Source organism: Epargyreus clarus, unplaced genomic scaffold (assembly GCF_041222505.1).
Source record: "Epargyreus clarus isolate Ecla_fem2 unplaced genomic scaffold, WU_Ecla_fem_2.2 ptg000018l, whole genome shotgun sequence".
Lineage (NCBI taxonomy): Eukaryota > Metazoa > Arthropoda > Insecta > Lepidoptera > Hesperiidae > Epargyreus > Epargyreus clarus.
The window spans coordinates 13,221,192-13,238,412 of NW_027332226.1; the positions used below are offsets into that span (position 1 = coordinate 13,221,192).

At 38.7% G+C, this 17,221-nt stretch overlaps 1 protein-coding gene across 1 annotated transcript in view; it reads right to left on the reverse strand.

Annotated features, from left to right (window-relative positions):
* The window catches only part of Plc21C (Phospholipase C at 21C), a 125,878-nt gene that overhangs the window by 7,716 nt on the left and 100,941 nt on the right, over positions 1-17,221 (reverse strand). Inside the window, 6 exon segments of the mRNA XM_073082927.1 lie at positions 660-846; positions 1,863-2,023; positions 4,190-4,452; positions 6,544-6,726; positions 7,710-7,901; positions 8,434-8,619. Of these exon segments, the coding sequence (XP_072939028.1) occupies positions 660-846; positions 1,863-2,023; positions 4,190-4,452; positions 6,544-6,726; positions 7,710-7,901; positions 8,434-8,619 (1,172 nt within the window).

The window sequence follows — 17,221 nt, forward strand, 5'->3', positions numbered from 1 at the left end:
TAACATGCTGTTATTTTTTATACGCTTACGAAGGCATATATAAACTGTCACTTAATATATTTTGAAAGGCTTTGTAGTTTTAGAAAAAATGTAAGAATTAACATTCACCTGTATTATCTTGTGGGAAAAAATCAATCAATAGATCGATTATTCAATCGTTCAATTGATGGTCGGCTATCTAGTCAGAGCCAGATATCTAGTCAGATAGCCGACCAATCAAAAAATCAGTCAATTAATTAAATTACCAATCGATCGAAGAGGTGACTTAATCGGTCAATCAATTAATAAAGCGATCAATCTTTTCCGCGGTGCGGCGTAGAATTCGTCGCTTCTGTGGTCGATCTTAGGAAGAGAGGTAATCCTATCTGGGGTCGACTACAGATGTCGACGAGCGGCAGTAACTCACCATCAGGTAAGCTACATGCTCGTCTGCTAGTCTAGTATTAAAAAAACGATCGATCAATTAAACCACTAATCACGCAATCGGTAAGTCATTCACAGATCAGTCAATCGACCGATGAATTGATGAACTAATCGGCCAATTGATCGTTCTTTCAAGTCTCCTGCGCCCGTCGCTCGCCCCACTCAGCGTACACACAAACTCTCGGTGTCCTCTAAGGAGCCGAAGCGCACTACAGCGTACAACAAAGCGCACTAACTCTCGGCGTTCTCGAAGGAGCTGAAGTGCACGGGCTGCACGTAGTTGACGAGCGCGGAGATCTCGGCGGCGGCGTGCGTCTCGTGCGCGGCGCGCCCGTCGCCCGCGCGCTCGTCGGCGCCGCCCTCCTCCTCCGACGACGACTCCGACTCCGACGACGACGACGACTCCTTCGAACCGTCTCCCAGCTGCAAGCAAATATACCTTTTGTTAATCATAAGATTAGCAGACGAGCATGTACAGTGAACACCGCCTGATGATAAGTGGCTCCTGCCACCCATGGACATCCGTAATCAACCCCAGGTAGAATTCAATATCCTACCTGAGGTCGGTTAACAATGCCATCTTGAGCAATTGCTGAAATTTAAAATGACCACATAATTATGTAAGTGGGCTGTTAAATCCTTGTCAACTGTAGGTAGGTAGAAGCAAATACCCACCAGAGTTGCGTCGCCAATGTCGCTTTGTGCGACCAGTCGTCGTTTTGCGCTTGGCGGGAGCCTACACAAGTTCTGTACGTGCCCTCTCGCACCTATTTTCCACGTGCTACCACGTGTTCATTGTGAAGTGCACAGACTACTCCTCGGGAAGATCAGGCCGTGCTTGCTTCCTCGAGCCCCGTGACAGCGCCGTGCGCGTCTCCCCGACACGATTCGAGTCCGCAGATAGACTTGGAAAACAAGGTTGGTGGTTTTTCTACTCATCTGCTGGGACGAAGATTGAGTCATACCTCTCACACCATACAGTCCACTTATATCCTCCCGTAGGATTGCGTGGCCGTGCCCGCATACCTTGCGGTCTGGCCGTCGAGCTGTATCGCACAAGGGCATTCATTAATTACGTGAGATTTTTTTGCGAATTTCCCATCTCCCTTTAATGAGACGTCCTCCCCTAATTTCACATAATATTTTTGAAGTTGTGTGTTTAAGTGAAAATTCGTTGGATTGATGATAAAAAGAAAAAAAAAACTTAATATGTTTATTTAATAATAGAAAAGACAAGCATTTCAGATTACTTATAATGTAGGCTAGATTTAGAATGATAATTTTACTTTCTTTCTTGTGGAAAAAAATACGTAATATTTGACAAGGTCCCCCTCTACCCAAAATAATCTTATTTAGATGAGGTTTGTCTCAACATCTCTGCCCCCCCCCCTCTCCCCCAAAACCTCACGTAATTAAAGTCACCTTCTACAAGTACCCACCGATCCCGGCGCGATATCCCCGTTCCCCTGCGGCACAGCCTCTATCCGCTCGCTCTCCTCCGATGCCGCGGAATCGTCCTTCTTGTGGTGATGGTGGTGCTTCTTCTTGTTCTTTATGATGATCTTGTTGCGGAGCAATGACGGCGGGGGCAGCTCCCCTCCTGATAAACACAAAAATATTTAATATTTATTATGTGGTAGAATCTTTTGTGGTTCGACTCCGGCGGCACCGCCACACCTACCTATTTCTGCCTAATAACAGCAGTGTTAGGTGCTGCTGTGTTCCGTTTTGAAGGGTGTGGTAAGGGAGACATAGTTTTCCGAGGCGTTCCAGCTTAGTCCTCAGGGGTCGCGGCGCATCTGTGGCCGACCTCAGGTAGGAATATCTAATCCTATCTGGGGTTGATTACAGATGTCCATGGGCGGCAGTAGCCACTTACCATCAGGTGGACTAACGCTCGTCTGGTACTCCTATATTATAAAAAAAAATCTTTGAGATCAGATTGCACTGTGCTTACAAGTTAATCCAAATAACATTTTACTCGTCTGTGGAGCGTATGTTTTTCGAGCGTATGTATGTAATATGAATGTGTAATGTGTATGTATGTACGTCTTACTCATTGACACGCCCTGTAGCCTAAACAGCTTAACGATTTGTAACGTATTATTGAAGTATCGTTGGATTCGTCTAAAATTTATACTCTTAATTATGAAAGTGACATAGGCTACATTACTTTCCTTCGCCGTTAATTATTTTTAAAGTCTGTTTTTTTTGTTTTTATAACAATTACTACTTTGTTTGTCACTACGCTTTACAAGATGTCAAATCACCTAATATGACCAGACCAAAGTAGACCAAAACATGAATATGTTGCATTAAGCGTCCATTCGAAAGCGTACTTCCGAACAAACTGTCGTGCTCTGTTTACGCGTCATAAGCTGTCAGTGTTGATCGGCGGCCAACGTAAACATACTACGGACTTCAAAGAGTATTACTTGATAAATATACCGTATTGACGGCCTCACTCGGTAGGAGTTCAGTGGCACTAGAGCAATACATCAATGTCTGACCGAACTGTGACTGACCGAATCAACTTCACTTGTTATGAGGTCGGTGGCTAGCGACCTCATGAATGGGGCGCTTCCACGTAAGGGCTTTGCCGTTCGGATCGTAAAGCGAACGACTAATCATGATTGAAAACTGATTACATTCTAACACGATTCTGCAATAATGTAGTTACTTCTAACCAAAGTAAAAAAACTGTATAATGACAGCCGTAACATTATAAATATATAAAGATATAAAACTAATATTATTACTACTAGCATATTATGATAATTTATTTATATATTAATATCATCTTCAAAAACAACCAATTTATTACGGTCAATTTACATAATGAATGAAAGAACCATTCATTTGACATTTCTCCGTTTAAAAGTCGCATAAAGCGCGTAAACTTCATATCAACGTAATTAACCCACGCACAAACGTACCTACTCGCAGTCATTTGTTATAAAAAATGAGAATCCTCGCCCGAAATGGATCATCATTACGCTAAATTGTCCTGTCTGCAATATGGACTGAATATAAATGTTATCCGCGTAACGAGACAATCCTGTTATGTTTTGTGACTGCGCGGATATAATATAAAATATTTTATAAATAGCACGACTTGGCAATGGATTATTCATTCATTCGTTCATCCATTCATAACAGTTACATCATACATAATAAGTTGAAAATTAGTACTATTCTTCTGTCTTATAGCAGCAAAGTACTACTGCTATGTTTTGTCTCGAAGGGCGTATGATAAAGTAACCAACAACATTCCAACTTAGTCCTTAAAATTTGATTCCAGATATCCATCACATTGAAACCATATTAACGGTCGAATTTGAACTATACCTATGTGCATCTACTATATCAAACTACATTATCACCAAACAACTCCTGAGTACTAAGTTAATATGCCCTATGTCTAGCTTGCACTACACACACTTCAAACCAGAATATACCAACGCTACACTGCTATTATTAGTCAAACTTATTAGTAGTCAAAGTCAAAGTATTGCCTTAAGGTCTTCTAAAGGGCAACGGAGATTGCGGTGGTTCCTGAAGCTATGAACAGTTTGTCATCCTATACCCAGATTTGCTACAAACTCACCTGGCTCCAGCTGATGCGTATCCAAAGGTTTGTCCGGCAGCATATCCCCGAATATGTCCCGGAAGTAGTTAGCGATCTTGGCCTACTGGTGTGAGTTGCAGTGGTTCTCGAAGTTATTGATGACCTGTCGTCTTAATTCCAAGTTTGCTTCTAACTCACCTGGCTCCAGCTGATGCGTATCCAAGGGCTTGTCCAGCAGCATGTCACCAAATATATCCCGGCAGTAATTAGCGATCTTGGCCTGCTGGCGAGGGTTGCAGTGGTTCTCGAAGCTGAGGATGACCGGGTAGTCGGAGGTCTTAAAGGCACTTTCGGCGATCGCCTCGAGGACCTCGCGCGCGTTGATCTCAGGCACGAACGTGTAGCCATGTACGATCACAGGCTCCTCGGTGCGGCCGTTCCAGAAGTCAAGCTCCACGCATCTGGTCAGATAAGTGGTCATTAAATATCGTAGTATCCTGATGTCAAAAATAGTCAAATACTAATTATCAAGGATAATAGATAATATGGTGGTTTGGTCGCAGGCAGATGTCAAAGAAACTACATTTGAAATTAAATCAATCGATATCTATTGTTCTGACACTTCAAAAGTACCGGGTTCTATTCTCGGCCAGGCTAAGTAGCTATTTGTTCTTTATTGTGTTGTTGAAAACTTAGATGTAGTTTTGTTGTCCCTGTAGTTCCGGGACCAGAATAGGGCTACGGTATCCCCTGCCTGTCGTAGGAGGCGACTAAAAGGGGCTTCCGGGGTTGCGGGCGGCAAGAGTGGGAGCTCGACCCGCCCGGCTAGTGACCCCGGGAAGGACGGCGGTATGTGTGATCGCATACCGTCGTGCCCACCAGACGGTGTGGCGAGCGTCAAGCTCACCTGGGCAGAGCCCGATGGGGCAACGCGCTAAGAGGACTCCGGTTGCGTTCCGTTGGAGATCCCGGAGTCGCTGTACGCAGCGCCGAGGACGGCCACCGGGGGGGGTTTTAGTGCGGTAAGAATCCCACATAACCCCGTGCCGCTCCCACGGCATAGGGTACCTTTTGAAGATTTCCCCCTCGTAAGCAAAAAAAAAAAAAAAAAAGATGTAGTTTTGTGCTCTACATCGAAGTTTTCAAGTTCTCGATTTAACAATCGGTTTAAGGCCGCCAATAATCAGGGATTTAAGCGCGTCAACTACAATAGGGAACAAGAAAACGTTTATTTTTATCAACAGGGTAAAGTTAATAATTCAGTCATTGTTAATATCATAAGTAATTATATAGTACTTTTTTTCTTCTTCTTTAAATTTAATTAAGTGCTCATTAATGAAACAGTTATATAATAACATTCTACACGTGCTATTTAAACAGGCATGTAATAACATTTAAGCAAATAAACATACAGTAAGAAAATTATTTCGTTTGTACAATGTAAAGTGGAAATTTTACAAGCATCGTAATAGTATAAACAAGAGACGTAGACAGCGTTCACGTTGCCATATCAAAGACCTCATTTATCACTGAAAGTTTTCCAAAATATTTATGTTTACATCGAACTACAGCAATCAATACGGAATTTTGTGAAATCCACACCAATATTATAAAGTTGAACAAATAGTTTGTTTCTTTGTTTGAGTACTCTTATTTTTGAAGTGTCAGATATGGAAAAAGCTTTTAGAATTCAAGAAAACATTTAGTAAAGAAAGTTTTTGCCAATAGTTAATAAAGATCTAAAATCTAGAACTAAAAATTCAGCTTAACCTCTCTGTAGTAGCAGACATATATATACAGGGGTCAATGCATATGGTTTTTAGACTTGGAAGAGTGTGGCCAGCAGAAGTAAGAATAGTAAATGAAATAACGCTTTAAAAATTACTTTTAGACGCTTACAAATCCGTACGGCACGGTTAGTTCGTGATAAATTTGACATTTAATTAATTCGTTGCATCATTAAAAACGCGTTACATAAATTTGGAGATTTTGTGGTTGCCAATAAAGAAGATAAGGTGGCGATAAGTCCACGTGACTGTATGCACTATATTCATAATTACCGCTCGCATTGTGCCATGCTGGAAAGTTCAAGGCTATGGTGTCACGTTTATCGGATTTATATGTTTAATGTAGGCGATTATAAATGATTTTCATAGTATATAATACTTTTGGTATTTTAAGTGGTCGTAATATGGTGGCTAAGCATTCCACCTGAAGCCACAGGCGATTAGCCAAATATTAATTAGCCGGCAATCATACCCTTCCGCTTCCTGCTTCACGCTAAAAATGAGTGTGATAGTGGTACCTCTCCGGTCGTAACGTTACCTCGTTAAACAGTTAGCAAAAAGGTGTAAAGTGGTAGAACTAATTCCCACTACCATTTTTCTTTCTTTCGTTCTTTCTTTGTTTGTTTCTTTCTTCCTTCCTTTCTTTCTTTCTTTCTTTCTTTCTTCCTTCCTTCCTTTCTTTCTTTCTTTCTTTCTTTCCTTCTTTTACCTTTCTTTCAAGGAACCGTAATGAAATGACCAAAATAACTAAATCATGTACACTACCTGCAGCCAGCAAGCAGACTCTGCCTGTAGATCTCGACGCTGGACTTGCCGGTGATCTGATGTCCTGTGAGGTAGGTGTTGTGGGAGCTGTTGATGAAGTAGTGGGCTAACGGCTGCTCCATGTCATCGCACAGGTCTAGCTTGTTCGGCGCCACTATCGGGTTGTCTTCCGACATCAGGAACCTGGAAAACGGGGTTTTGTGAGCCCTACTACCCTAAGAGTGAAAATTTATGTAGTTTTTAACTACCGCGTGTGGATGCGACATAACTATTTTGTGTTTTGAAAATAACAACTATCTTTTAGCGACATTTTTTTTAATATTCTACACGTGAGCGTTTTTTCAAAAATAGCGCGCATGGAGGTGAAAGAAAAACGTTTCGTGTAATCTACGTCTATTATAAAGATCTGAATTTCTCTACTATTGTATTATTTTTAAATTTATACTTATTTACACAACACAACGTTTACGTTTCATGATTAAAAAAATATTTTAAAATTAAATGTTGCGCACATTTCACGTGCCAGAGTAAAACTGCTTGTCTTATGAATGTTCGTGGCAATGAAACTATTTCAGCGAAAGGCTGCTTCGCTAATATTTTAGTTCAATAATAAATTGTTATATAACATAACAAACAAACCTGATGGCAAGGACCAACGCCGTTCATATAAATCTGTAATCAACCTCAGATGCCGTCATCAATTCCAAATAGGAATTCTATAGAAAAATTTGGCCCCAAACGATTAATTGATTGTTTGAGATAAGTACATAACACAACCGACAACACTCTGAAACTGATACAAAAATCAGTGATAGTCTGGTTGTTAGGAACTCAACTGCCAGTCAGGGGGTCCAATGTTCAAATCTCAAGTAGCTCCCTTTCTCAAAACTTTGCGTATTACATGCCTAAATGGAGAAGACAAACATCGTGAGAAAACTTATGTACACGCCTGAGAGTTCTTTAACAAACCTTCTCAAGGGTATTACCTTCTTAAGGGTAAGTCTACCAATCCGCACTTGACTAGCGCGGTGGACAGGAGCGTAAACTCCTCTCGCTCTAGGAGACCTATGCCCAGCAATGGAATAGTCTTGGATTGACAACGACTTTTTTTTTATAAAACCCGAACTGTCACATTAGGAGTTTATCTATCATCATGGTCACCTTACCTCAAAAACCCATCGAAGGTGAGCTGCGACCTCTGTTGGTGGTACTTATTGTGCTCATACGTCTTGATCAGGTCTTTAGCGCGTTGGAGATCAGCATAGGGATGTAAGATCTCGTTGAGACGTGGATCTCGCTGGACGTCGTTCAAGAAGTCCACCAGCTGATTCGCGGAGAGATGGGGCTTACCGTCCGTACTGATGGAAACACCAAAAATTCGATTATACGCATACATAATGACGAATTAATAAAGAAACTGCACACTTGCTGCTTACCAGAAAACTAAAATGTTCTTGTTACATCAGACTAAATACCGTTTCGTGTAGGTAGAAAATGCTAAAGGTATACTTTTAATAAAAATAAAAACCATTTTATTTAATATATTCAAAATACTTAAAAATGTTTACGTAGTTAAGAAATCATATATATTACATAACCATATAGACATAATTACAGTTTCTTGAGACATTGTTTCGTAAATTCGTATTAGACCCGACGTCTGTATGTGCCTACGTACCTATGTAGGTATATATGTATGAATGTATGTAGGTGGAGCCCGCGCCAAACTGTTAGTCCGCTCCGAATATAAAAACGAGTCGTGTCGCAAAGGCAAATTATGGATATTAGCGGGGCGAGACAGCCGTCCGCTGCCCACCCCGACACCTGCGCGCATTAACTTCAGAGCGGACTTGAAGTTTGGCGCGGACTATACGTACGAAAGTTACTCACATGCCATCAAACACCTTCTGCACCTCGGTGCGCTGCGTGAGGTTCTTGTAGAACGCGAAGAAGTCCTCGAACTGGAACTTGGACTGGCTGATGGTGTCGTTCTTGCCCGTCGGCAGCCCGGACTCGCTCAGCGCCTTCTCCACGCGCTTCTTGTCTTCCTTGTTCTGTGCGAACTGGCGGACGATGCTGCGACAAGGAATATTAGATTAAGGTTGAATAATATTAGACTTTAAAGGTAATATCAGTATCGTTACGTGACGGACAAATATATATCTTATGCGTATGAACATATGTAATGATCTAATTTAGGGATCAGCCATAATATCGTTTAAATATGATCATGTCTGTCTGAAGATATAAATGGGGCCTATAGCATAATGACATCGTGTTACTTATAAAGATGTACTATCGTTATTATTTCTGGAGTATTATCGAGGAATTTATAAATATAAACATAACATTGTTTAGGAGAACCCCTTGTAGGTATTATTGACGCCAATTTCCCCTGATTTCCCGGTTTCATCCCTACTTCCCGTGCTTACCGACATTCTTATAGAGAAATGTACAATGAATATAATATGTTCAAGGGAAAAAATGATATACCTGCTCAAACATCGTCATAAATTTACTTCTTAAAATCAAATTAAGTCATAAATTACAATTTAACAGAACGTAGTCACTACAAACACAATATTATGTGAATTCTATAAAATATTTCTAAAACTTAAGACATTGTTTATGTATAAACAATTCATTGGAATATAAACGACCGTCCTACATACCAACTTGGCATATTTCTTATGAGTAAGTATAAAAAATAGACATTTTAAACATCCATTGTATTATATCCTTGAGCTATCAATCCATAAAATTTATTGTAAACGTTTGAAATAAAACTGCCAATACGGCTTACCGTTGGATACTAGACAAAGTATTATATACCTACTAAGTAGGTCTTACTTCTGAGAAATAGTTCTCATCTATTTAAAAGTAGAAAGGTACCATTATGGATTTTCTGTTTTTAAAATTGCTTGAGAGAATACGCGCATTTGAAATTTCTTGTAAACCCCCATAACAATAAAAGTGCGTTTACTACGTACGACACGACACGATGTTCGATCGCAACAGTTCCTACTGCGTGTAGCTTCTATATGTGTTCATATGTACCTAACATACGACATGCATTCGTTCGTTCTTCCCAACGGCTAAGCATTCTTGCACATCACATACAGCCATAAAGTACGCATGCTATGTTTTCGAACATGTAATCGATCAACTGCCGCCGGCAAAATGTTTCCCTCGGTGCTCATAACAAATTTCATTATTTGTATAAGTGCCGTAGCGTAAAGACATCACCGTACACCTATTTAAACGTTGCTGTATTCGTAAGTCATGACACGACGAAACCCCCCAAGTTAATTATTTATTTATTTATTTATAATCATTAAATTCGATCAAACCTCAGCCGCAAATCCCAACCCACGCTAGCCGTTAACCATATTTCTCACAAGTTCATCACCATAAAACGTCGAGGAATGTGGAAAAGTCCACAAACTAGCGTATCAAAACAATCGCATCTGGAACGCGTGACGTGCCCGTATGTGCGTAAACTATCCTATGCCGACGGCGCGCACCATAAATAAAGAGTGAAAGTCGGCCAAAACTTTATTGATGCATTAAACTGTTTAACTTGGCGAATACATCCGAATACACGAAATAAATGTCTAAATTAGAACACGCCAATATTTTTTTGCAATATGTTCATAAAACTTTAAAAACAACAACCTTTTAGAAACGTTATTTTGTTTTTCATATTCTTTCAGCGATTCCTTTCATATGATACCCATATCATAAAAAATATGTTGCGCTCTCTTGGGTTGTCAGTCATATGGGATTTACAATGACGTCACTTAACTTATCAGGGATTGTCATTGAAACCAAAGATGTAGGCTAAATCTTAGTAGAGATTAACTGGTTCAAAATTCAAGATTTGTCCCTCATATACATACAAACTTTTAGTGTGTGTGTGTGTGTGTAGTGTAGTGTAATCTTGAATTAAAATAGATAAATAAAAACTTGAAAAGGAAACCTTACCTATTAAGGCTAGACTGAATGAGACCCTTATAACATGAATTTATTAACAGTTTCTACGAATCAAAATAATTCATACATAGTTGCTCATACTAAATGTATGCCGCCAACAAGAACAAAACCTAAAAATATCGCCGTGAAAATGATTCCACAACAATAAAATAATTCGTGGAATCTGAAAAAAATATTTTTAAGAATGGGATGATGTGTGTTCTTGATTTGACAAAGCACGGGGGCGGAGAGCTGGAGGCTAAGATTGATGTAGCTACACAACTGAACATTTATTACAACACGAGCTGTACCTGCGACTTTGTACGCATGTGTTTGGAGAATAACAATGTGTGACGCAAGCCAACCAACCATTTATAGTATAGATCTTAGCACGACCATCGAAATTGAAGAACCGACCAGTCCAACAATACGATAAAACAAACAAATGTACATATAAGTGTCATCTATAACCAAACCCAGTTAAGATTAGATTCTTATCTGAGGTCCGGCACAGATGTCTTTACCCCTGAGGACTAAGCTGAAATGCCTCGAGAAGTATGTTTACTTTATCACAACCTTCAAACCAGAACACAGCAACGCTTAACACTGTTGTTATAAGACAGAAATAGGTGTGACTGTGGTGCCGGTATCGAACCAAAGAGGGTTCTACCACCTTTAACTATGCTTTATCAAACACACATACACACAGACGGAAATAATTCTAAAAATGGTAAAATTTGCTATTATTACTTATTCTCAATTCTCTGCAATGCGAAGCTTACATTCTTATACATAAATATATAAAGATAGCCCATTGATCAGATAGCCCCAACAAATGTTGCGACAGAAATGATTCAAAAGTAAATATTAACCTGTTTTGAAATATTTAACACGGGCGAGATGAAATAGGTGCCAAATCAAAGGAATATAAAATGTGACGTAATGAAACAGAACAAGGCATAAAGAATTATTAATGACCTTATTAACGCTAGTATAAATTAGCAATTCGGTTTATATTGGCGTAAATGTGTTTATTACGTGGTGTTCCTGTATAAGACTATATATTTTAAAGGAAGTGGCTCTGATTCAATTCGATTAAAGCTGCAGTGGTAGGACAGATGAGATCCGCAAAGGATTGGCTGTCATGTCACGCTTAGTAAATTCATTAATTTAATATTAATAAAGATTAATTTATATCTATTATTGAGGGTGCCAGACACGAGCTGCAGCAACAGTCGACAGACACAATTTAAGGTATAGTCCGCGTAAAACTACTAGTCTGCTCCGAATATAAAAATAAACCGCGTCGCCATAGCAAATTGTATGACTACACCAGCTCGCAACAACTTCAGAGCGGACTAGCAGTTTGGCGCGAACTATACATTTGTATAAATGTTTGACAATTTCTGTTGACGTCTGCAGACGTTGAGCGTATCTGACACGGACCGGGGCAATTTTGACCACCTTGGTGTCTGTCGCCGTCTGCGCGGCGACGTTACAAAAGATTTTACAAAACACAACTTTATGCACACACATACAATTTCATAGACTCTAGAAGTATCCCAAACGTAAATGCTCGAATATTCGTATAATTCTGCTCGCATATTGTACTGTATTTATAGGTATGAAGTATGTAGGTGCTACAATACCCTAAGAGGGTCTAAAAGCCGCTTCAAAGTCAAACCCACAAAGAATCACAGTTGATAATGTCTGTCAAAGGGTTTTGATTTAAATCTGGTCCCTCGGGAAATATGACATAATTTATTGGTCACTTGGTAAATGTAATGTAATTTGACAAATATTTTAGGATAAGTACGTGGTTTTGTTACTATTCGTATTGCTATGAAGGGCATTAGTTTGATTTCTTTAAAAACTTTTTTGTCATACATAGGTGAATTTTTAATATAAGGTATACCATGTACGGCATTCAATTCCCTACAGATGTCTTATATTATCATTAAATAACTCTTGTATTTATGCAGAAATAAATAAGGTTGTTGATATTTGTATAGTCATACAAAACACAACTATTAACCTATAATAATTTAATAAAATTTCGTGTATGAGCATTTAATACACAAACTAACTCGCTAACTAAGTTCTCATGTTAATAACACTTTGTTGACTAATAAAAATAATATTTACAGCTCATAAACTTCAAAGAACAAAACATATTGTTTAGGAATTAGAGAACATCAAAACTAATTTCATAAAATTTAAGGCATCACAGGAGAATATAAAAATTTAATAAAACTCTATTATCACGTTTAACGCCCCGTAAAGAAACATTAACTGGTCTAGTAAAATATTAAGAAACCTAATAAATCGTATAGGTAGTAGTAAAGTGATATAACCAATAAAGAAGAAGAAAGAATCTACGATGAATTTTATATAGGGCTCAGTTTAAAAAAAAAAAGGTTTTTTTTTATAATATCGGAGTAGCAGACGAGCATGCAGTTCACCTGATGGTAAGTGGCTACTGCCGCCAATGGACATCTGTAATCAACCCCAGATAGGATTAGATATTCCTACCTGAGGTCAGCCACAGATGCGCCGCTACCCCTGAGGACTAAGCTGGAACGCCTCGGAAAAGTCTGTCTCCTTTACCACACCCTTCATACCGGAACACAGCAGCGCCTAACACTGCTGTTATTAGGTAGAAACAGGTGTGGCGGTGGTGCCGCCGGAGTCGAACCACAAAAGGTTCTACCACCTTCAAAAGGTCTATGTTTTATGAACGCGAAACCACGTAAAACAGATGGGCAGTTGAATCGCATGATTTTTCTAGATAATAACAATCAATTTATACGAATTTAAACTCGTAATACGACATTAAACTCGTATTAATATAAATTATTTTGTACCGAAAGAATTTTTAAAATCAGTCCAGTAATTTTTGAGCCTAGTCATTACAACAAAACAAACAAACAAAGTTTTCCTCTTTATAATATTAGTTTAGATAATTATTAATTGTACCTACATTAATAAAAATGGCTACATGGCGTCATCTTCTCAATTCTGTCTCCAAATTTCGTATAAATATGCCAATTATTTTTCGGTGTGCTAAGTATAACCTTTTTAAAGCTCACATGTGGATCCTGTATCAAATCCTGCAATAGACGCGAGCACTACATGTTCCTACCTTTATGAAAATACATATACCAATCAACTTCTTCCTACGCGCCACTTACACAAAATAGGTTACTACCTTTATAACCATTCCAGTTATTACAACTACAACTGTAACCCAATACGGTGGCTTTATCTATACAGCCAATATTCATATTAGGCCGACCCGACACATAGCCGTTACCGTCGAACCGCCCGTAAAGCCTAAACACCGCGTATTCAGACTATATTGAATTTCCAGCTATGTGTGATATCTATGACGCTATTAAATAGGTACGCACACAGACGCATATTTAGACTGTAGTACGTCAAGGGCAGGGCTGACAGAAACACGTTTACATTTCCTGAACATCTCTATTGTCAACTCATTACTGTCACACCACTGATGCAGTAAATAAATAACGAAGAAGATTCCTTAATCGCGGCCTATAACATCATATGGAAAAGAAGTAACGTTATTCCAGATTACACGATTTACTAGTATATCTTAAACTCCATTGAGAAAACCAAATCGGAAAATATCCAGAAGTGTTAACCATTTTAATATCTAAATGGCCTCATAAAAATCATATAAAACTATACGACGGTAGTTACCCCAGTATATTTACTTACATCTGAGTCGCGTCTCATAACTTCAACTTTTCCTGGAACGAAGTAGCGTTATAAACTGAACTTTTCCAATACATATCGTAGTATCAGGAAAGAGCAACAAATGTTTACAAGCTCCGGAAGTTACTCCAAGTTTCCATGGAAGCCTGCGGAACGTTACTTGCGTTACTTAAAGTTAGGGGGAAGGCTTCACGGGTACGATGTTAACGTGACAGTTATCTTACTTAAGGTATATGTTAGATACAAAAGAAAATATGTTAAAGATTGAAATCTTCCTTTAATGGTTCTACATAAGCAAAGTATATTTATATGTGGTACGAAAAAAATATATCAAATATTTTACAGCGAAATCCGACTCCGAATAGTCATGTCCAGGGATACAATTCGAAATTACAGTAAATTTTTCATATGAAAATTTTACTTTGAATAATCTAGAGTTACTCTTACAACGGTTTCATCTATACTCGGATAAACTGTAACACAATTTCAAAAATGAGTACCATACTGCTTCAACTAAAGAATTATTATAATAAGAAAAAAAAACAAAAAGGCCCTGAGTATGATATAGCTTGTCACTCCCACAATTAAAACTAATCCAACGGCACCTCATACTTTAAAATCCGTCAACCCTTTTGGACTGCATTGCTTGCCATCGAACGAGGTGTACACATACTGTGTACATATACATAAAAAAAATTCAAAGGTATCTGAGATCTACCAATACGCACTTGGCCAGCGCGGTGGACTATGGCCCAATCGTTCTCATTCTGAGAGGAGACCCGTGCCCAGCAGCGGGACAGTAATGGGTTGTTGATGATTTGCAAATACGCTCAAAAACACCCTCCACGATCGGGTAAAAACACAAGCTGTAGTCTAGTCGAACTTTTTCTCGCTCATTAAGTTTCCAATTCCCGGGTTGTTTAAAAAGGTTTCCGTCAGAACGTTTTAAACACGTTCTTAAACTTTACGTTTGCGATTTTTCGGCCATTAACTGGAAAGTTAGTGCGCTGTAACAGCTCTAAATTTGTACCAACATTTATCGTAAATTTAAGTGTGTTACGCTAACATTAAGTTTTTAGATTAGTTAAGTGTAGAAAAAGGCTTCGGATTTTTATTTGTTGTGATAACACTATAGAAGCATTCTAACATGTCATCAGGGATAGCAATGAAGGTGTTCAAAACAATAAATACAGACACTATTATTCTTGCTTCCAATAACTGAACAGAATACCAGCAAAAAAGGTCTAACATTTTCCACGTATGTTTATATGGTCGTATTTTCTTTAGGTATCGTTTCTGAAAATAATAAAGAGATAAATCGTGTGTTTCCAAGTATTCTTGATTGTAAGAATAAAAGCTTAGAAAAACATTCCTTTTCTTACAATAATTGATTGTATAACAATTGCTGTACAACAACAAAAGCTTATCCGTCAAAAAACTAATAAAACGATAGAAAAAAAATCAACAAATAATTATTTCGTATCGTTTCATATTATCGTTTTTAAAATAGTAGAAGTTATAAATCTTCATAGTTTGACTCAGCGCCTATTTCTGTTTTTTTTTACTTAGCCTAATGATTAAGCAGACGTGCTACCTGATGGAAAGTAGTCATCGCCGCCTATGGACATTTACAACACGAGAGGAGTCGCCAATACATCGCCGGTTTTGGACGATGCTTTGCTTTGTCTTAAGACAGCAGTGTCAAGTAAGATAAGGGAGAAACACGCGTTGCTACTTTCACCCAGTTGAAGCAAAAAACCTATGACTGACGTCTAAATCTTTTTAGGGATGATGATTTAGGGTTGTTAGCCCATAGATGTCTATGGGCGGCAGTAACAACTTACCATCATATACACTGCCTACACATCTGCCAAAATTTCATAAAGAAGCAAGATGTATTTAAATGATAGACATTATTAATAGACATTAGAATAAGTAACACCAAAACCAGTTTCAGTTACTTAAAACGCATTAGCCGCGCCCTTAGCAAAGGCAACACACGACCCTAAGTTTCCAGCAAAAGGTAATTCGTTGTCGCCCTGTCAGGGCGCGGCGAGTGACAGAGGTGTGTTTAGGTTAACGTAATATTGTTTAAGTTGAAAGTTACCGTCTTAGTTATAACCGTGGGACTTGTGACTAAGTTTACGTGGAATTATTAATGAGCTTAGCACGTTGGCAACTGGTTCAGTGATGGCCAGTGGCAAAATTTTATCAGCGCTTTCGTGCAAGTTAACCAATGAATGCTAATGGTTAATATTAGATAATAGTTAAACCTTTTCAAAATCTATAAAGACATATTGAATAGATCCGATACTGTTGGCCACTAATGCCTACCTTACCGTACCTATGCCCAACATATAGGACATATGAAAAGTTGCAACATACGCGTGGACTGCAACGGTAGCACGAAGGTATAACACCTTCCACTTAGTAGGCCCTAGCTTCAAATCTTGTATGTCATCCATCGCTTATTTGAACATACATTATGTACCTATATTATAAAATAATTTACACTTTAACGACGAAAATAAACAACGTAAAGAAATCAATTTCACTTAATGAGCATAGCTGCGGCCCTTCTTATAAACCGTTCTCATGCTATGAAAAGATCACGGAGTATTTATAAGTCAGTAACTGATTAATCCTTTTGATAATTAACTTCATAAATTATTGAAAACCCGCGTGGCGGAGCGGTCACCATATCGGTTTGACGCGCGTAGGGTCCCGGGCTCGATCCCCGGCCTGACGGAAATCTAAATGATGGATTTAGGTTTCTGTTTCTGGGTCTGGGTGTTTGTGTATTTGTCTCGTGTGTGTCCATGGCATCCACGATACAGGGAATCCTAGTGTGTGGCTGTGAGTGTAGAAAGCGAATTGCTTATCTGATCCAAATTTCACATGAACATTTACGTGAACTGAAAATCTTAGATACCCTTAAAACTGTAACAAGAACATTAAGTTTCTGCAC